Consider the following 23,469-nt stretch of genomic DNA (forward strand, 5'->3'; position numbering starts at 1 on the left):
TAACTCCTTCAGGTTGATTTTGTTTTATTTTTGTCGAAAACATCAACAAGTCAACCCATTTTTCAGTAAGATTGGAAGCAAAAAAATGATTTGAATGATCTGTTTCTTCTCATTTCGTTAAGAGAAATCCGGTACCGTTTAAAAACTAGTTTTTGAGAGACCTCAAAGTTAATATCGTTCACATTAAAATTTATTCGGTCCAAATCCAAATTGCGGATATAAAATGAAGCGTTCCTCATAAAAAATTGTCTCATTCGTGGCAGATGGTAAGTTGATTCCACTTATACAGCCATATAAATTAATAAAAAAACAAACCTCCATTGTAAGTGAAGCGGTATATTTGGTCATTAAAATCTGGAATAAGATGCATTGAATCAAAATATAGCTATGAATGAGGGGTTTCATAAAATTGTTTCAATAGTTTTTTTGATGGGCTTCTTTGGCCAAGCTAAACTCTGACACGTCACAATATACTTATATAAAACAGTAATATCAGATTATTTGAAGTAGATCCTACAGGGTACAGTGTTTGGCCCACTATTATTTATTATATACGCCGATTTTTAGTTGATCCCACTATTATTATCTCGAAAACGGTGCGACCTACAAAGTCTGTAGAATTGGACAAAATATATCTATTTTGAGGAACTAGAATGCTCTCTTTTCAGAGCATATCAGTGGTTCTTTTTCGAATATTCGCCAAAAACTAGAATTGTCGAATTTCGGTCGTATTTCCAATGATATAAAAAAGGCAGAGTTCAATACAGTTTCATATTCATTATAATCTAAATGTACCAAATTGCAATGTGATGTTTCGTCCACAGAAAATTTAAATCAGTTTAACAATGAAATGAAAAAACTAGATGAACTTTGCAACAACAAAGATGTATTTCTGGAGGTGTATTCATTTATTTTTCTGGTAACAGGCTGATGCGGGTATTTTCTGAGCAAGATATGACATTGAAGTCTCGTATTCATCAAAATTAAGAAATATGTTCGTTCGAATCGAAAAAGCGAAATATTCGAAAAATTAAAAAAAAATTGGGAAAAAGTCGAAGTGACAGTAGAGAGTCCAAATTTCGAGCAAGGCTATAAAACTGTAAAGTGAGCAACTTTTTTCTTTGTCATTTTTCGAAATAAACAAAAACTGACTTTTTGAGGATTTTAGACAATTTGACAGGTTTAAAGTTGCACATCACAAAAAGAAGGAGGCTGTTTTTTACTAATTTTTCACGCACAAACCAAATGCGAAGTCAAATTTTCATTATATCTAATAATAAAAAAAAACTCCCATGTGTCGCGAACTTTATGTGTTACACTGTATATTCCTAAACAATTGTTCATCAAAATCATTTGTGAATAACTTCTCAAATACTCTGCAGATGAATTATTTGAAGAAATGTGAAAAATCAATTATTTTTCATGTAAAAGTTTTTTAATACATAAAATACTCTGTAATGAAATTACATCAAAATTCAAAGTTTCGCAAAGCTGTTGCTCAAAAATTCCACCTTTATAATACTATCCTTTATATATATATATATATATATATATATATATATGTTGCCAAAAAAAATAAGGATTTTTTTGGTGTCGAGTAATTATTATGCACTGTTTTTTATTATTTTTATGATTTGTACAAACCCGCCTCTAATGATTTTTTGAAAGTTCTAAAAATAAACTGTAACTTATGATAATGTATGTCGCACAAAACCAACAAATCATAAAAATTTCCATACCGCATAATAATTATCATCAGATTTGTTTCAGTTCTCGTATATCTCGATATTTCTACAACCGAACTCTAATTTCTACCCTAAACTGATAAATGAACCAGGTCTAAATATAGTTGTAATGTGATAACTTTCGGTAGGGATTGGAATTTGCCACTATCAAGGCAACGAAGTTTTTTTATACCTCCCAGTCATTAACGCAGAAGATATAATAATCTGCTTGTTTATTCAATCGACCCAAACACAAACCAACTCAAGTCATAAATTATATTGCAAATTGATGTTTTCCTCTACCTTTGAAGGTCTGGCTATATTCTCGACCTAATTAGGTTAAATTGATGATGAATATTCAACAATTGCAAAGCTTGTCAATTCGTTCTCACCCACAATAAGCGTCCTTCACAGTTTTATGCACCGTTACAAAAATATTACTGTGATGGTAGTGATGTTTCTCAGACATGTAGGATGTCTAGAAAGTCAGTTATTAGAACTTATCCTCTAATGTGAGATTTCTACTTGAAAGTGTAGTTTTTTGAATACATTATAATGGATTTTCACCAAGTAACGGTCTGTTCTATTATATCAGTTATTAGAGCTGCAGTTGACTAAGATATAAAAAAAGAGAGAATAAACTCAATCTTCGAATATCAAAGATGAACGAAGCTCCCCAAAGGGGTCAGTTGCAATTGATATTCGAGGATCTATCGATCCCATAGGTGGCTTCTTCTTAAGGGGATATGTCATCGCCATTCTTTACTTAGGCTTGTCCATTATTGATTGTTAAGTCCAGCAATGAATTAGTGATCGGAGCGATATTTCTAGACGTATTCAAAGGCGTTCGATAAGAGTGGCACGACCAAAATGACAAATGTTGGCTATTCGAGACCAATTGTAACAATAATCTAGCTGACTGATGATTCAAATGCAGAGCAGGACAAGAACTCTCCACCAGGCGACTTCTGGAAGCAGGAGTCCCACAAGGTGCAGTTCTATCCCCACACCTCTTCTTGGTGTATACAGCAGAATTGTCTAAGCCAGAGAACAACTTCAACAAGTTGGCACTCTACGCGGATGACACAGCTCTGCTAATGGCGAGATCCACCAACCACGCGTTAGTTACAGGATACCTGCAACAGCAATTCCTGGCTCACCCACACAATAAGCCTTCTCTCGCACCACCCTTTTTGGTCACTAGCATTGTTTATCCATCGAGCGTGGATTCAGTTTCCGATGCCACCGAAGCTGTGAATAATTTAACAGAGTTTTTGAACACACTAGATTTGCCAGGCATACCATCGCATAATTTAGAACTGAAAGTTGGATAGCTCCGTAATTTGCATTGACCACGGCTGTGCGACGGCACGCGATTAGTAATTGAAAAATTATTGTAAAATGTTGTCGCAGCCAGGAGCCAGCATTTTGAATGGCAAGTTCCGAGTAAAAAATATATCATACCACGAATCCCTATTATATCTACAGATGTGGCAATTCATTTTGAACGTGTGCAATTTACAATTAGATTGGCATTTGCAATGACTATAAATGAGTCCCAAGGCCAAAATGTCCGTTTGTAGCTTGGATTTGAGCACACCATGTTTTTCCCACGGACAAATATACGTGGCAAACCATCCATTTTATTTGTGTTAGCTAAACATGGACTAACATATTGTAAACACTATAACATTGAGGGATTACTATCATTTGTAAGTGTTATTGTTCCGATAGAAATAATTTATGTTGCAAAATAATGTTTGCCGGGTCACCTAGTATATGATATATGTTCATATCTATACACCCGATAACCTTCATGTATATGATACAGAACATTATGGAAATTTAAAAACTATTGAATGTACTGAGTGTTTCATTTCATTCCGGCATACCCGGAAAAAAGTGTTACACTTTTCGTAATATACCTAACCAGCCCTCCTTAAAAATCACCCTGTATAACAAGTTACGAAACGGCGATTTTTAGGCATTTGACATATTTTTTTAAGATCACGAAATACAAAACCACAAAAAGAGTAATTAAAATTGTAATGAATTTTGATAATATACAGACTGTTTTTTGGCTGATTCCACTATTGCTATCTCGGAAACGGAGACCTACAAGGTTCGTTAAATTGGACAAAAGTTTCCTATTTTTGGGAACTAGATCGAGAATAACAATGGTTGTTTTTGAAATATTTGCCAAAAATTTGGATTGTCGTTTTTTGGTTCTACCGCCTCCATTTCGAATGTTATAAAAAAGCAGAGAAACATTCAATAATGTTTCATATTTGTTATAATCGGATATGAACCAATGCGAAGAAATGCGCGTTACCATAATAAGATTTCAACTTTTTTTTAAATACGAACCTGAACATATACATAGCTTGATTTGTTATCATAGTGGCTACAAAAATCGGCGAAAAAAACTAGAGTACCGTATTTCAAAAAATAAAGTTGATGAACGCATTGAAAATTGGTTTATATTAGATCATATATTTGGTCGGTCGGTAGCCAAGCGGTTCGGCGTGGGTGTTTTGTTCACTCACTTGAATTGACTGCCGTGTTGATCGGTGGTTCAAGCCCCAGTCTGAACGATCGATCTTCACTTGCTATCGTCCAACCCGTGTGAGGAATCACACGTTAAAAAGTAAGACCTCGTTAATCCTTAGCTCGCACAAGTTTCGACTTCTGAGGGTTGTCGTTCGTAGGGGTGCGACAGCTGGTTAACGGAAAAACAGATTTTTAAACAGATTTTTTTTTGTATCAGATCAAATATGGAACGATATTTGAAGTTTTTCTGCCTTATTTTATGTCATCCGAAACGGAGATGGTAGAGCCAAAACAAAATTCGACAATACTAGTTTTCAACAAATATTTCAAAAACAATAATTTTTCAAGGACAACACACAGATACTACAGGAAAATCCTCAAGGAGATCAAATCCATTTGGAAAAACGTTCACCTAATGCTTTAGCTATTGGCAATATAAATATCAAGATCATTTCTTTAGTGATACCATACTGTATTGACGAAGTTGAAACATATTTTCAACGAGTCCCACAGACAGGGGATTTTTCCAGATGTTTGGAAGGTTGCTATAATTCCAATTCCGAAAAAGAATGCACCAACCACGTTCAGTGACCTACGTCGTATCAGCATTCTGCCCTCATTCTCTAAAATATTCGATAACGATGTTTCCCTTCAAGTAAGAGCTTTTCTTGAAGAAAATCGAATATTCCCGTACGAGCAGTCTAGGTTTTGCAAAAAACACTAAACACAGACTGCCCTCTTGAAAGTAATCGACGGTCTTGCGAGATTCAGAGATTAATCAAAAGTCACCATTGTAGTACTGCTTGATCAAAGTAAAGTTTTCGATTAAGTTGATTTCAATTTACTTATCAGCAAGCTCAAGTTCATAGGATTCCATGACATTTCTCTTAAATGGATGACCACCTATCTCACAGGCCGATCACAGAAGGTCAAACTGGATGATTACTCATGGTCATCTCTAAAAAAACAATCTCAGGTGTACCGCAGGAAAGTATTTTAGGACCCTTGATGTTTTCAGTGTTTATTTTTGATTGCCTCACTTTCTAATCATATTGTCGAGTACATCTATACGTAGATGATATACAGTTATATTTGTCTTCTCATAACACTGATACAGAAAGTTGCGTGGCCAATATAAACATAGATTTGCACAAAACACTCCTATACTCGGAGAATCATGGACTGAAAATCAATCCAAATAAAACTTTGGCCTTATGCATAGGTCTCAAAGACAAATAGTAGTGTAACTTTAGGCTCACTCTCGATAACGCAGACATTGAGTGGGTAGATACTGCTAAAAATCTTGGCGTAACCATAGATAGCTATGTAAATATCCAGTGCTTTTCAGATAAAAGTATCCACCTTTAATAACTTTTGTAATACTGGTATTTAGGAAAAATACAAAAACACGTCAATTTATGTAGGAAGGGGCAAGCATTATGGCTTATTTGAAATTACTGGAGAAGCCACCCCCTCACCCCTAGCATCATCCCTTTTTTTTAAATTACTTCTCATATTTTTTATGAAAAATTTGGATACTCCTCTTTGAGCTGATTTCAAAAATGTATAATACTTGTAGGTTAAAGTGGTTAGTTTATGAGATAAACAATTTTTCTTTTAATAGCACAAATTTTACTAATTTTTTACTTTCACCTTATTTGCCTGTACTAAAATGGGTTGTACAACAGTTCAAACTCTTTAATCTATTTAACTGTGCTATTTATTCTACTTCAAAAATCCAAACAACAAAAAACTCTACTTTTTATTAAAGTTTGACATTGTCAACTACAGTTTTCCGAGTTCTACATAAATTCAAGTACCACCCAGACAAAGTTAAGTTGGTGCACGAGTTGAATAAAGATGATTTTGATCGTCGTCTAGAGTTTTGCGAATCAATGACGCAATTTATCAATAACAATCCACAATTGTTAAACAATATTTGCTTTTCTGATGAATGCTCATTTTCATTAAATGGCTTAATAAATAGGCATAATTGTAGATATTGGGCTGAAAGTGATCCCCAAAAGTTAAACGTTTGGTGTGGTATCCTAGGTGACCACATTGTCGGACCTTTCTTCATCAACGGAAATTTAAATGGTGAATCATATCTTGAGTTACTCAGGGAAGGGGTTGACCCACGTATTACAACAATAATAGAAAATGATGATAACCTTTCCGAAGATTTACTGGTATTTCAACAAGACGGAGCTCCCCCACACTATGCTATGCCTGTCCGACAATTTTTAAACGAAACATTCCCCGCTCGTTGGATAGGTAGAAGAGGGCAGATGATGGAGTGGCCACTTAGGTCACCGGATTTAACACCCCTAGACTTCTTTTTCTGGGGGTATTTAAAAACAAAAGTTTATGCTACCCAACCAGAATCTCTGGATGATTTACGAGAGAGGATAGAAAATGAATGTCGACAATTAAATCCAGCCGTATTAAGTAATGTCAGAGAGGCATTTCAAAATAGATTATACCATTGTATGGAAGTGAATGGTACTCATTTTGAACACTTATTGTAACTTCATAATAAATAGCACAGTTAAAAAGATTAAAGAGTTTGAACTGTTGTACAACCCATTTTATTACAGGCAAATAAGGTGAAAGTAAAAAATAAGTAAAATTTGTGCTATTAAAAGAAAAATTGTTTATCTCATAAACTAACCACTTTAACCTACAAGTATTATACATTTTTGAAATCAGCTCAAAGAGGAGTATCCAAATTTTACATAAAATTACAGTACAAAAGTTATTAAAGGTGGATACTTTTATCTGAAAAGCACTGTATATATAAATTCAAGTATATCAGAAAAAATGAAACACAGGTTTGTTAAAACCCTTATTTATCCCCATATCGAGTATTGTTGTTCGGGGTATTACAATTTTTTGTCGCAATACAACAAGAAAAAGTTACAACGTAAACAAAATTCTTGCATGCGATTCGTATGCTGTATACTATATGGTGAACATGCCAGACTACTTTTGTTAAAAATGAGGGAGCTGAATGTGAGGTACAGAGTCCAATATTTGATAACAATTTTTTTGTTTAGGTTGCTTCAAACTAACAGACCTAGTTATTTATATAGTTTATTAAGCAGGCATTCTGACATACATATGGTCAATTTGAGAATCAACTCATTCAACATACCTAGGCACCGTACTTCCAAATTTCAAGGATGTTTTTCTTATACAGCCCCGTCTTATCTGAATGAAATTTTAGCCCATAATATTCATCAATTCAAGAAAGAAATGAAATCACAGATGCTTCCTGCTCAATGCTAATTTGAAAAATTTAAAATTGAATGTAAGGTAGTGCAATGAAATTGTTAAATTGACCAAAATAATGTTAAAAATATTAGGAGTTATTAGCAACTATATGATCTATTATTTTTTCTCTTCTCTATCATTGTTATGATAGTAAATAAGTATTTTTATAATTATTTTCTTACACTCACTGTATAATTTTTGGGAGGTGTGAAAGATAGCCTTAGGCAAACTTTTTTCTTTCATCTATAAATGTATTTTTTATGCATAATAAACGATATTATTTTTTTTTTCACCGTAGTGTGCGCTGGTCAGGTCCTATCCCCCGAAACCCCGATACATTCGGGAGGGCGCGCCAGCATTATCAACCAATGACCATTCCCCACACCGCGGGGTAGGTGATCATTGGGTCCGAAAATCATGTGCCCTGAGCAAGCGAACTGAGCCAAGAATGACAGCCTTCTGCTGGGTGCGCCAGCATTATCAACCAATGACCACTCCCCACACCGCGGGGTAGGTGATCATTGGGTCCGAAAATCATGTGCCCTGAGCAAGCGCAGTGAGCCAAGAATGACAGCCTTTTGCTGGGCGCGCCAGCATTATCAACCAATGACCACTCCCCACACCGCGGGGTAGGTGATCATTGGGTCCGAAAATCATGTGCCCTGAGCAAGCGCAGTGAGCCAAGAATGACAGCCTTCTGCTGGGCGCGCCAGCATTATCAACCAATGACCACTCCCCACACCGCGGGGTAGGTGATCATTGGGTCCGAAAATCATGTGCCCTGAGCAAGCGCAGTGAGCCAAGAATGACAGCCTTCTGCATCTGTGCGGCCAAGATTCGAGAGTAGAGGGGGCATCATTCCACCAAGGACTCCAATAATCAGAACAACCATCTTGACAGAGTGTTCTGGATAGAGTCTGCGAAGTTCGAAGAGAAAATCTCGTTATTTCATCCGTTTTTTTCTCCTCTTTTCTGACGATATTTGTCTCCCCATTATTATTATCATTATAAGTTCATTGCACATTACCGCGGTTCTCCAGATTGAAGAGTTCTTAAACAGTGAAGTTCGAGGTGTACTGAGTTGAACCTTAAAACGATGAGCAGCCACAGTGCATCGCGTATTTCTGATATGTACCGCTCTTGGTGGAATCAAATTTGCCAAGGGGCGGAGCCCCTAACAATACTCTAAAGAAGGTCTGATCTGAGCTCTATGAGGCATCAAAAGTAGCTGACGTGTATACAGGTTTTTGGTTCGGAACAGTGTTCCAACGTTTGAGAAGCAGCTGTTGCAATTCCAGCGATATTAATGTCCATTTTGATCCCCAGTAAACTTATCGAAGCAGAAAGCGTATTTGCCTGTCCTGACATTATTATATTCGGTTCGGAGACATTTACCTTTTTGGCGAAACCAATGCCTGGTGGAATTGAACCATTGATATTCTCGATCTGAAAGAGATTATTCTAGTTCCTCAAAATAGAAAACTCTTGTCCAATTTAACCGAACTTGTAGATTTTATAGCAATAATGAGATGAGCTGAAAAAACAGCCTCTATAATATGCATAATATATGGGACCAAACACATAGCCTTGTAGCATACCCAATTATTGACTTGGTAGTAATTTCACTTCAGTATTTGATGCTCTTACGTAGTGCAGAATATCCCAACAATGTCTTATCTTGTTTTCATTACGGACACAGAAAATATAATTAATGTACTTTATAAATTGGTCTTCGCAAACCACGATGATATTTTGTTTATTCGATTTCTTGCATATTACCATAATTTCCTAACCAGCCTAGATACGTATACAGACACCGACAAAAATCAATGAAATTCCAAAGCCAATTACTCTATCTTTCCTGAAATTTTGCATCGGATAATGAAAACAAAAGAGACATGATAGTTGGGTAATTCCGATGAAATTATCTACTTTGTTCTCCGTTATGCAAGAAGCTCTTAGAATCGTCCTACTCACGACATTTCTGGCGTGCTTCAAGATTCCAGCAAGGACAACCTACCTACAAATACAAATTGTTCAATTGTAGGTAGAATGACCATTATTTAATGAATAGTTATGTAGATTTTTGCCGAAGACGAATGCGTTTCGAAGGAAAACACGTTACGCAAGGCTTTTCAATTGATTTTACCGTTGTTTTTGCGAAAGTACGGGGTATATAATTGAATGTCGTAATCTATGCAAGGAACAATAGCTATAGAAAGACAGTTTGACATGTAATAGGGTTGCAATAGAAGTTGATTGGACAGAAAAATATACTCAATGAATGACAATTGTACCATCAACAAATTTCTCTTTTGTCAACTGAACAATAGACATTCAACTCCATTACAGAAAACGTTCCTGATAAATTAGTAAGACCATTGAGGCAAAAAGGATGGAGAGACATTCGCAAGGTATAACAAAATTTGAAGATTTCTTTCGTAACACTATCTTGAAACTCTGACGTTATGTAAATGTTTCATTTGCCAAAAGTTCTGAGAAGAAAATTTAGTTTTATCTCATTGCTTTCTTCCTACACGACATTGTAGATGGATTGACAGATTGGGGAAAACTGAATGGCCTCCAAGTTTACCTGATTCAACCCCTTCAGTGTTAGTTCTTTGGAGAAATTTCCGTTGTTTATAAAACACAACTTGCTGATGTAGATGAATGCGAAAACATAGTATTTAAAGCACAATGAACACCATTTTGCAAAGGTAATAATACTTATATTGAAAAAACGGTTAAGTACGTAAACTTATGTACTTTGTTACTGATTTTTTTTCTCGACAATTGAAAGTTACTATTGTGAAAGTAAAACGATCAATAATGAAAAATCAAATGATTTTTTTCATAACTCAAGAGTTGAAATGATGCCACTTAATATTCTCTTTTTACTAAAGGAGAATCATGTTTTTTTCACATAATAATCTGACAAATTCGGTATCAATGGAAAAGAGACTCACTGCAATAATTTTTATTTGAATAATGATTAATAAAAAGGAGACTAAATTAAACTTACTGAAATGATTTTCGTTTAAAATAATAATCTGACAACCATTAAGGTAAGTTGAGTTATGACAATAGAAAGGAGACTAAATCAGACTTACTGAAATGATTTTCGTTCAAAATAATATTTCAACCTCCATGGTGAATAAATTATTATTGGAATCATTTTTGTTCCAATAGTATTCTGACAACCGTTGAAGCAAATTCAGCATCAATGGAAAGGAGACTCGCTGCAATAATTTTGTTCAATCAATAATTTGACAACCTCTTGAGGCAAACTATGGTGTCAATGAAAATGAGACCCACTGCCATGTTTTCGGTTCAAATAATAATCTGACAACCTTCAAGGTGAATTAAAGTATAACTGAAAAGAAGACTGTAATGATTTTTGTTCAACTATTGATCTGACAATCATTAAGGCAAATTCGGTATCAATGAAAAGGATGCTAAATGAGAATCACTGCAATAATGTTTGCTCAACTAATAATCTGGAAGGAGACTGAAGGAGACTCACTGCAATGATTTTTACTCAAATATTGATCAGACAACCATAGAGGCAAATTCCTTATCGATGGAAAGAATACCAAAGTCAACTTGCTGCAATGATTTTATGCAATAATAATCTGACCAATTTTGAGTCAAATTAAGGTATCAATGGAAAAGGTACTAAACTAGACTCTGTGCAATAATATATGTTCAAATAATAATCTGACCAGAATAAAGGCAAACTAAGGTATGAATGAACACGAGATTGAAAGAGACTCGTTACAATGATTTCTGTTTTAATAATAATCTGACAACTATTGAAGCAATTTGAGCTACTACTGGAAAGATAATTAAAAAATATTGTGAAATATAAAATAGGGAGATAAAAGATATAACCGAAAAGTGTGAAACTTAAATTATTGTCTAATACTCTATCTTCGTCATAAATATTTCTTTGAAATCATCGTTACTGTGTCAGGTGTTAACATTACTTTCATTTTCATTGCTCAATGACTCAGAAAAACCCAGAATTGTGTTTTTCGGAATGATGCACACAGACACTTCAAGTTATCCTGAACAGATTGATGCATCTTTTCCCTACAAAAATAGAACACACGTACAATGTCTAACCAGATTAGCCTTATCAGCCCATGTTTTGTTTGAAGAAGTGATGATATAATCAGAAGCACATAAAGTAAATTAGATAAATTTGTTTTTAGAAATAAATCATCATAAAAGTTATCCATGCAGGATGCAACGAACAATTTGCGATATTTCGAAATAATGTTTACTCGATGCACAATAAACCCTCTACATATCTTGAAACTTCAAGTAGAAATGTTGAAGTTGATAGGGTTTGACAAGCGAACTAAGAGTCTCAATTTCTAACAATCGAACGAACATTTTCAGTCTTCTTTCAGTCAAAAACACGAAATTCAATTCTTTCGTTTTTAACTTTTACTTTTCTCAACGACATTTATTTATATTTTTTGGGAAAGAAAGTTTTTGGCTTTCTACTACTCCATCTGATACAAAAAAAGGGGATGAGAGAATGTTCCAAAGAAAGGAAGGAAGTAATCAATAAGAAAATAAGGCTCTTCAGTACTAAATTGGATAATATTATAGAAAATACACACACTTCATTCATGAATTACGATTTTTAATGTCACGGAATAAACTTGATCTGCTTATGTCATCGATGACATCGTAATGACATTCATTCACCTATTTGATTTAATCCCAGCCAAGAGGAATCTTATTTGAATTGAAGGGGTTATATTTTTAGGAGTTATTAATTTTTGGGAAAGAAAGTTTTTGGCTTTCTACTACTCCATCTGATACAAAAAAAGGGGATGAGAGAATGTTCCAAAGAAAGGAAGTAATCAATTTGAAAATAAGTAACTCTATACATGGATGTGTAGATCCCAAAAATTAATCACTCCTAAAAATATAACCCCTTCAATTCAAATAAGAATCCTCTTGGCTGGGATTAAATCAAATAGGTGAATGAATGAATGTCATTACGATGTCATCGATGACTTAAGCAGATCAAGCTTATTCCGTGACATTAAAAATCGTAATTCATGAATGAAGTGTGTGTATTTTCAATAATGTTATCCAATTTGGTACTGAAGAGCCTTAGGGCAAGTGTCTTAAGGCGAAACATCGGTGTATACCAGTGAGGGAGACAGTGTTCCATGTGAGTGCAATTTATTACCATTCATTCAAAGTAAAACTCATGTGAATGATATCTGATTCTTATTCCACAACGAATGTTTGAAATACAAACTGAGTAGAGAAAAGTATCTTCAGTATAATTCAGTGTTCATATAGAAGTATTTGTTTCGAAAGAATTTTTTCTTTCGTGTAATTCAATGTTTATATGAAAGTAGCTGTTTCAGGAGGGCTTTCTTCCAGTTTCTGTCTGAAAGTTACTTCTTTGCATGATCTACACATCCATGTATAGAGTTACTTATTTTAAAATTGATTACTTCCTTTCTTCCCTTGGAAGATTCCCTCATCCTTGTTTTTTGTATCAAGATGGAGTAGTAGAAAGCCAAAAACTTTCTTTCTCAGCAAAGTTATTGTTGAAGTAAAAGTATTATCAATAAAAAGGTTATTGCCTTATATGGGGGTATCACGGGGAAGTATCTAATTGCAATCTTCAGTTGGAGAATGCAGTCATCCAAGAACGATATTCGAAGAGATACTAGTTATAAACTTGTGCTGAAAGACAGAGTAGAAACATTTGGTCACTATTGATACAAAAGAGAAATCAACAAATTACAACAGTTCGAAGCTCATCAGACCTCGTTCGAAAAATTTGGTCCTTTGAGCCGGATTTCTCATTAGTTCTTATTATAAATTCAAAAATTATAGAATCCCAAAAATTAATCACTCTTAAAAATATAACCCCTTCAATTCAAATTTATTTATAATTTCGACGATCGTATTCAAAAAACACTTTATTAGGAGAATTTCACTAAATAGTTTTACAAAAACGCAACACGTGTTTCGCCATACTATGGTTTCTTCGGGCGTGTCTTTACTAACTATAATCTACATATTCAATGCTAAATATAACTAATTTTACAATTTGAAGGACTACATTCAAGTACCTGCGCTTATGTCCCAGTTTCCACATTTGAAAAAATATTTATCAACTGGGAAATATTCAATTCCAATTGATAGTAAATTACCCAAATTCTTGAATCTATTGATTTCTAAACATACTAGAAGATTGAGTTTCAAACTTTTCTCTTCTGAATGAAGCACGCCGTATTCATGATTGAACACATGTCTTTCTGCTAAAAGTTGGTTTGCACATGTGGAATGGGTCTTTCTATTTACAAAAACTACTTCTATGCTCTTTAATCCTTTGGGAAAATGTTCTCCCTGTTTGGCCAATATACAGTTTTGGTCAGCTTATATACTCTTGATCTATCCGACACTGAAGTTTTGTCTTTATTGTTTCTAATAAATTTACTTAGACTAATTATCTTACGTATTCTTTGTTCAAAAAAATGGCAATATTATTAGTGGGTTCACACAAATATGACAATGTCGTATAACTGACGTTATCGCATATTGAATTTGGGTAGACCTGGTCCATGACTTGATTTTGTAGTTTTTTGAAAAGAATGGAGTTTATAATATCTACTTAATAACCGTTGTTGATCGCGAGTTGTTTGATCAAACTCAGCTCACCGTGAAAATTACTCTCAGACAGTGGAATATTCAATAGTTTGTGAAGCATACTATTGAATGCAGCAACTTTATGCTGGTAAGGGTGTGTGGAGGAATTATGTATGCTAATGTCCGTGTAAAGATGGTTTGTGGAAAATTGCAAATTCATGTTTATTGTTATTTTTTGTAATAGTTAAGTCAAGGTAATTTAGTGAATTATTCAGCTTTCAGTGGTGAATTTTATTGAAGGGTGGATGGAATTGACATATTCAACGAACTTGCCTAATTGCTTAATTAGGTAAGTAGGTTATCGTTGATCTTGCCTGTTAGAAATGATAATAGGCATGATAACTGATTTTGTCATTGTTTTATTCGTATTCTTACGTACAGTTTCTGAGAGTGGCAATATTTTCAGAAAATATTCGAGTTTCGAAGTCAAAAATTAATTATTTGAATTTCAAGTTCGAAACTCGCGTTAAATAGCTCGCTGGCGTCATGGCGCCATTCCATAGCGTCACATTTGTCAACAGTAATAATAATTTACTGAGATAATCATGAACTCTGTAGTTCATGAGTGGTGTGTAGTTCATCAGTGTGATAACTCAGCAAGTTATTAATTTACATTGAGATTACTTTGATTTTCAAAACAGAGTGATGTGCATAATCATCTAATTTTTGTGTAAAACTTTGCATATTTACTACAATTGAAGCCGATTTTACTGATTCAAGTCCTAAAATACAAACGATCTAGTTTTCATTATTATAAATTTACTTGAAAAGGAAGTCTTGACATTTCTAAATTCTGCTGCTTTGTTCGATGCAAAAAACACCCCTAGTACCAACAAATCAACACTAGTCAATATATTAGGATTTTTCAAAAGTTATGTCTGTTTTCATGAGTCTACTTTAAACTGTAACCTCAGTGAAAACTTATTCAATTTAATTGAAATAGTTGAATCAGTACACTTTAACCAACGTAACATAAATCAATCAATTCCGTCAGCATAAAGTGCTCGGGATTCGATGAAGTCGACAAAGGCCGTTATTGACTGGTCTTCTATGGCAAAGGTTATACCGGTGAGAAAGTTATCGAAGTGCTTGGAAAGATGGTAGTCGGTTGGCGATAGATCTGGAGAGTATGGTGGGCGAGGCAGAAATTTGACGCTCAATTCATTTAATTTTCGGATGGTGATTTGTGAAACGTGCAGACGAGCATGGTCGTGGAGCAGGATCGGACCTCTTCTGTTTATCAGTGCCGGCTGTTGCTGACGCAATCTCGGTATACTTCGTCGATTTCCTCACAATAGGACAGAACTTTTCAAACGACCTATTACATCTAGTTGTTTTAATAAATATTTGTTCGACAGTTTACATTTCTTGTATTTTATTTTGGTATAGTTCAAGTAAACGATCAACACAATCGATCGCTTCAAAAACATTTCACTAACTTTCTTCGAAATCTTCTGATAATTCCTCTGCCATATTCTCTGTTTCACTGTCACTGTCGTCATTCAAATCAATAATAAATTTATTTCCATAATTGATATGAAAGTGTCCAATCTCCATATAGTCTTTTTCAACTAAAATTACTTTTTTAATCCTTTTCTGCCAGTCTTCCTAGATACTTCTATAATTAGCAGTATAACCTTATTATCAAATTTTGGAAAATTATTTTTACGCCTGATGCTTTGTTTCAATTTTTCCCAAATCAATTCGATGGGATTGAAAACACAAAAATAGGGGGAAAGTCTCAGTATGGTGTGTCAATACTTCTCAGCAATACTCTCAAGGGCATACACTTTTTCAAATGTTTTTGTCTGTAAAACTTCAAGTAGTTGGTTTTTGGTATAGTAATCTTCAAAACACAAATTGGTCATAGCAGCTCACGTTATAGCCGGAAATATTCAATTTCTTCCTTATGATTTCAGTTGTAGGAATCTCTTTGCTTTTGTAACAGTCGTATATTGTTTTCTTCAATGATTTTATTAGATGAACATCTGAAGGTTTTGGTAATACTGTATCACATCGCGTCTTGCGTTCATTAGTTTTATTTTTGACTATTTTACGTACAGCTGAGAAAGGAATTTCGGTCAAATCTGATGTTGCTTCCCTTAAAACCAAACTTGATATGTAGATTCTTATATACATTGAAATATACTCTCTGCGTTTCAATAATCAAATGCATCCGAATCTTATTCACTGGTATCTCTTTTTCGCATTGTTCACCACCGCTATTGGAATCACTACACTGGAAAAAGTCTGCGTTGTTATCACACTCGTTATTACTATTAGTACTTGTCCAAGGATGCTACATTGTAAACAGATAACAAAAATTTCAAGTAATTATAACTGCACCAATATCGAATTTCAACACTCAAATCGCGATCAGTTCCTGAACTTAACATTGACAACACGACGGCTGTAACCATCCTCGCATTCTATTCGTCATCGTAACATGACTTCAAATTTCAATTTATGACTCTTCAGCCAATCATAAAACTTAGTAAAAATTATCCAATACGAACCGCCAATTTTACAGTCCTCGTGGACTATTTCGCAGCCGGTTCTTTTCTATATATTGGTTTTTTTGGCCTTCGAGAGTGCCGCCAACTTTAAGTGTGCACAATATCGTTCACTTATAACTGAAAAGATAAATGTGACTTCAGTCGCTCTGATTGGTATTTTACTTATCATTGCAGACTGCTGTATTTTGTATTTTATGAAAAATGGATATCAGAATCTAATCAGTAGTAGGTTTGACGACTCCGGATGGTTAAGGTTTGCAAAACTACGTACTTTACATATCCTTACAAACATACATAAATTACTTTCAACAAAAAAACCTGATTATTTATATACTTGTTAGTTTATCCCAGACTAACAACTATTGAATACTCGAAATGGCTTTGTCTTGGTCATTCCCAAACACAACTTGACACTTTTTACTCATATTTTTCTCTATATTTCCTCTGAACTCTCTAAACTGTATAATAAATTGCCCAATGATTTCAGACTCTACATGACAATAACATTTAATAAACGCTTAAATCTAGGAATTTTTGATGAGCTCTCATTTAATTATTACCCATTTCAATCAAGTTTGTATTATTGTGTGATCACCTGGATCTACACTGCAATAATAAGACCTATGTTAACGTACGGAGCCATTGCATGGGGACCGCAAGCAACGGCCATCCAAAAACTATATCAGATACAGCGACTGGCTTGTTTAAACATCACAGGAGCCATGAGAACAACACCAACCGCGGCCATGGAATTATTTACTGGTCTGACCCCTCTGGACCTGTACGTTAAGGAGGTTGCGTTAATTGCCAAGTTACGATTGCACACGTGTGGTGTAAACCTCGAAGTAGGAATTGGTCAATTGAGGCTTATCCTATGGCGATAAGCGCTTACTACGCAACCTCTGCTGCAGACAACCAGTGTTTGTGTTTGATAAACCCTACAGAGTCAGATGCTACAAATGCAATACGCATATAGACAGACGGCTCAAAAACCAAAGAAGACTCAGGTTGTGGAGTATACTCCAGATCACTAAGCCTAAGGATTAAGTGGAGAATGGGAAAAAATACCGGCATGGTCCAAACAGAACTGGCTGGTATCTCAATCGCCACAAAAGAAATAACCAGGAAAGGAATTTCTGGCAAAAACATAACAATCTGCATTGACAGCAGACACGCCCTATTAGCCTTGAACAGACAACGTGTTACCTCAGGGCTAGTACTAGAGTGCCACCAAGATTTAGTCAAAGCCTCGGTAGATAATAACATTATACTGAGGTGGGTTAAAGGGCACGACAGGGGTAAAGGTAATCGCATTGCCGACTCTTTAGCCAAGGAAGCGGCTGGAGTAAGAATTTTAAGACCCAGTGGCACCTACGGCCTTCTGATGACTTCGACAATTGCGGAACTAGCCAAATGTTACACCCATGCTCAATCCCAAAAGGGATGGGATGGAATCAAAGGATGCAATCTTGCCTGGATCACCCTGGGCGACCTTGAGAAGCTGGCGCCGCAGAAATATCTGGCGATAACCAGGAAAAATCTACGCTTAACAGTAGGATTTCTGACTGGCCACTGTCAACTAAGGAAACACCTCCATAATATGGGGCTTCCGATATTAAGGGAATGTTTCCCAGTGACCTGTCCACCTTCCTGGAAAGGACAGGATGAACGATGACCTAGGAGGACAACTCCTCGGGAGGATGTACAATGGGTCACATGTGGCCTAAGTGCTGTGGGCTTACACTCACGTTAATTTATGTTCTATTCCATACTTTTTTTAATATAATTTTTTTGTGTTTTTTTTGTAGTGTTGATTAGAAAAAACAGTATACGCTGATAATTCGCCTGTTCATCTAATCTACTTTCATTACTTTCATTATTATTATAATGGGATATATAGAAATGAAAACATTGTTTCATATAATAAATGCCGAATATTAGTGGTTTTTGGATGCTATCACCATTGCTGTTCTATTTGAACTAAGTTCAACATGTGGGCCTCAATCTGTTAAAATGAAATTACCTGCATAGTTATGACTTTGTTCTGTCCTTTGCATAGCGAGAAACTATTCGGCAGCGGTCCAGCCTGCAGACTCAAATGTCTCAGTGGCAATTTTATCGAGGTGGGACCATCTTGTCCATGGGCAGTGGAAACCAGCAGTTGACCACACCTTATGGACACTCTCCTAGGCCACCATATCCTGTCGTTCCCCAGTTTCAGCAAAAGATCACCTGCAAGTAAAAAAACAATAGTTTAAGGACTGTGAAACCATTTAAAATACTGGGGCAAACAAGCAACAGTCAAAATATCTTTAAAACATTTCTGTGATAGGTACCAAGGAGGAATTGAAGCTATATCTTTTTGGGGAATGCATTATTAACCATATATTGGTTATCAGGGCCAGCCTCCAAAAGATTATAGATGAAATAGGAGCGCAAGTGACGTATTCTTTTGTAAAACCCAGCATTTATTATTTGCAATAAATGAGTTGGAATAGTATAAGTAAAACAGAGATGAAAATTAGATACTACTCTTGTTGAAGGTTCGATGCATCTTCAACAAGACAAAGCATCCTATCGCTGTATCTGTATCTGTAGAGTAGGGAGGGTGAGTATAGGCACACTGCACTTAGATCAAATGTGACCCATTGTACATCATCCCAATGAGTTGTCCTTCTAGGTCATCCTCCATCCTGTCCTTTCCAGGACGGTGGACAGGTATCTGGAAGACATCTCCTTTATTTATTTATTTATTTGATCCATACAAACTTGTTAAGTTTTATTACATGGATTCCTATTATTAACAATATATACAATGTAAATTCAACTTAAAAAAAAATATATTTTTATTACGTACCTACTATAAGAACTGTTGGGGTACAGATTTAGGTAGATTTAATTTTCACGAAGATATATTCAGTATATTATTCAGTATTGTGTTACGGAATTTGGAATATGGTAAAGACCAATCAATATCCGTTATTTCATTGAATTCATTAGCTAATATCAACATGGTTGCGAGAGGTGATCTAGTGCTAGATATTGACACAGAAATATTGAACATAATTGTATGTCGAGTACGGCGTGAAGGAACATGAAACGGAATCAAGTGTAGGATTTCGGGAGAATCAATTCGATTATTAATTATTTTATATATGAATATCAGGGCTGACAAATTGCGTCTTTGTTCTAATGATAATATTTTGAATTCGCTCCTTAGCCGTGATGTTCGTATTAAATTGTAATCGGGCCATTTATGATATTTTTTAAAATAGAGATATCGAAGAAATTTGTTTTGAACCTTTTCAATTTCTTTTAAAGTAGTTTTGTATTCTCCTGTCCAAATTGTTGAAGCAAACTCCAGTTTTGGTCTAACTATAGTATAGTAGAGTAATTTAATTGTATTTATATTATTAAATTCACGCGTTTGTCTCATTAAATATCCCAACATACGATTTGCAGATTTTACTAATACCATTATATGCTTTGTGAAGGAAAAAGTACTATTATAAGTAATGCCTAAGTCTTTCACCTCGGTTTTTTCACCCAGGACCTCTCCATCCATATGATATTCAAATTTGATCACATCTTTCAAACGGGATATTGTTAACGTATAACATTTTTTTATATTGAAAAATAACTTATTAGTATAACTCCAATTCACAATGTTGTTGATGTCTTTTTGCAATGATACGCAGTCTCTAACAGTCTGGATACGTTTAAAAATTTTGAGATCATCTGCAAACATCAGACAATGTGAATGATGTAAGACCGAGGGTAAATCATTAATGAATAATAAGAATAGAAAAGGTCCTAGATTTGATCCCTGAGGAACACCGGAATTAGCATAAAATTTTCCCGAAGTGTTCCCATTATGTTTAACAATGAAATATCTATTTCTCAAGTAATTTTTAATCAATTCAAGAAAATTCCTCGACAACCCAAATTTACTAATTTTTAGCAAAAGCACATCATGATTTACTTGATCAAAGGCTTTACGGAAGTCTGTGAATACTATGTCCAATTGAGATTTATTTTGTAAAGTTTCAAAAGCATGGTTGCTAAAAATAAATAAATTAGTATTTACTGACTTCTGGGTCATAAAGCCATGTTGTTCAGGTGCTATGTATTTATTTATATCGGCAGGTGTAGGCCAAGACTCACCGAACACACACTCTCTTATTGACGTAACTCCGGACATTCGCACAGGACATGCCTGACAGTCTCATCTTCCTGTTCACACATCCTACATAGATGTGGGTCCCTAGCCCCATATTGTGGAGGTATGGCCAGAAATCCTACTGTTAAGCGTAGATTTTTCTTGGTCATCACCAGATATTTCTTCGGCGCCAGCTTCCCAGGGTCGCCCATGGCAAGACTGCATCCTTTGATATCATCCTATCATCTTTAGGGATTGAGCATAGGTGTGACGTTTGGCTAGTTCCGCAATTATCTAAGTCATCAGGCCATAAGTGTCACTGGGTCCTAAAATTCTTAGTCCAGTCGCTTTCTTGGCTGAAGAGCCGGCAATGCGATTACCTTAACTCCTGTCGTGCCCTTCAACCCACCTCAGTATAATGTTATTATCTACCGAGGTTTTGGCTAAATCTTGGTGGCACTCTAGTATTAGCCCTGAGGTAACACGTTGTCTGTTCAAGGCTAATAGGGCTATCATTGCAGATTGTTTCTGCGAGAAATTCCTTTCCTGGTTATTTCTATTGTGGCGATTGAGATACCTGCCAGTTCTGTTTGAACTATTTCCCATTTCCCACTTAATCCCTAGGCTTAGTGATTTGGAGTACACTCCACATCCTGAGCCTTCTTTTCGAGCCGTCTGTATATATGTGTATAGCATTTGTAGTACCTGACTCAGTGTTCTGTTTTATTTGTATTTTGTAGGGTTAATTAAACACAAATCTGGGTTCAATTGCATCACTGGTTGCCTGCAGCAGAGGTTGCGCAGTAAGCGCTTCTCGCCACAGGATCAGCCTCAATTCACCATTTCCCACTTCGAGGTTTACACCACCCGTGTGCAATCGTAACATGGCAATTAACGCAACCTCCATAACGTACAGGTCCAGAGGGGTCAGACCAGTAATTAATTCCATTGCCGCGGTTGGTGTTGTTCTCATGGCTCCTGTGATGTTTAAACAAGCCAATCGCTGTATTTGATATAATTTTTGTATGACCGTTGCTTGTAGAACTTTCGGACCCCATGCAATGGATCCGTACGTTAACATAGATCTTATTATTGCAGTGTAGATCCAGGTGACACCACACGGGGTGAAAGACTCTATGCGCATCCCACCGTCCCCCGACATTGCTCATAAGCCACATATGCTCTTTTTCCTCAACTCTGTAGGTAAGAGTTCCATGTTAGCTTCCTGTCGAGGATAGTACCAAGGTATTTCACCTCTTCAGAGAAGTTTAGTTTGCTTTTGAAGATTTCGGGAGGTTTTGAGCCCGATAAACTTCTTTTCCTGGTGAAAAGGACCATCTCAGTCTTCTTGCAATTGATCGACAGTGAGTGTTCCTTACATCATATTTCTATTAATTTGAGCCCATCCTGCGCTCTATCGCACAGTGTGTTCACAAATTTGCCGGTCTGCAAGATAACTATGTCATCTGCATATGCAAATGTGTAGAACCCATTATTGTTGAGGTGATTAATCGGGGTATCCTATCCTATCACTGTATTCTGCTTCTCAGACCATTGGCAGACGAATGGGACTCACTGACTTGCCAGATCTACAAAGCATTACTTTTATTTTTGGAAACACATAAAACCAGTCGAGTTTCAAAAGTAGACGATCACAATTGAGAAGTTGAAACGATTACACAAGAGAAAATGTATTACCGTTCTCGAAGAGTTCGGAAATGAACTCTTTTTTGTTCACACACAATGTACAGACAAACTATGTGCATAATTAACTTTGAAGAAAAAAATGTATAAAAATATTGTCTTGAAGAACTTAAAACCAAGAAGACAACTACACAGAGAAAAAACGATTATAGACTATTTCCTTGGGCACGGAGTAAAAAATCACAACAAAGTCGCTGTTCCATAGGCGTACATGAATGGGTCGGTTAAAATGTAGTATTTATTTTGAACATTCAATATTGTATGATTTGATGTAACAAATCTAGAAAGACTTTTTATAGTTGTATGTATACTGTGAGTAACAAAAATATGGAACACCTGCAATAATAATTGATTAGTATGTGAATTGAAATGACTACTTCAGCTTTTCCTTTCAACATGTTTATTATGTAAATATTTGAAATAAAATGTTATAATAATAAAAATTGTATATATAAAAATTGTATATGAATGAATAAACATAGTTATTAGTTTTGAAAAGTATTTTTGATTGAATATCTAAACGCACGCCACTTCTGGTAATAAAACGACTCGAACGGTCATAAAATCTTTGGTCTGCGACCCGTTTGCGAATAAAAAACAGAATGGACCTTGTAAAGTATTATAAACCGCCCCACAACAGCTGTAGCAAATAATAACGAAATAATAAAATTTTGTTCGGGCACTCTGTTTTGCATTTATAACGAACATAATTTTTTACTATTAAAAAACAGAGTATACCTGTAGTATAATAATTACAAAGTTCTTTTTTGGCATAGTCTGAGAAAGAAAACATGAGATTGAAACACTGAGGGTTAGGAATATACACTTAAGTCTCTACTTCATTCTTTAAGCT

The 23,469-nt window shown here is 35.3% G+C and overlaps 1 protein-coding gene across 1 annotated transcript in view; it reads right to left on the reverse strand.

The window, feature by feature from the left end:
• The window catches only part of LOC141482493 (uncharacterized), a 123,447-nt gene that overhangs the window by 7,713 nt on the left and 92,265 nt on the right, over window positions 1–23,469 (reverse strand). Inside the window, exon 2 of the mRNA XM_074175840.1 lies at window positions 18,777–18,985. Coding sequence (XP_074031941.1) covers window positions 18,777–18,985 — 209 coding nt within the window. The remainder of the gene's footprint in view (window positions 1–18,776; window positions 18,986–23,469) is intronic.

The sequence above is a fragment of the Leptinotarsa decemlineata genome, unplaced genomic scaffold (genome assembly GCF_025532065.1).
Source record: "Leptinotarsa decemlineata unplaced genomic scaffold, Ldec_3_MD MMD2_tig00001393_RagTag_RagTag, whole genome shotgun sequence".
Classification (NCBI taxonomy): domain Eukaryota; kingdom Metazoa; phylum Arthropoda; class Insecta; order Coleoptera; family Chrysomelidae; genus Leptinotarsa; species Leptinotarsa decemlineata.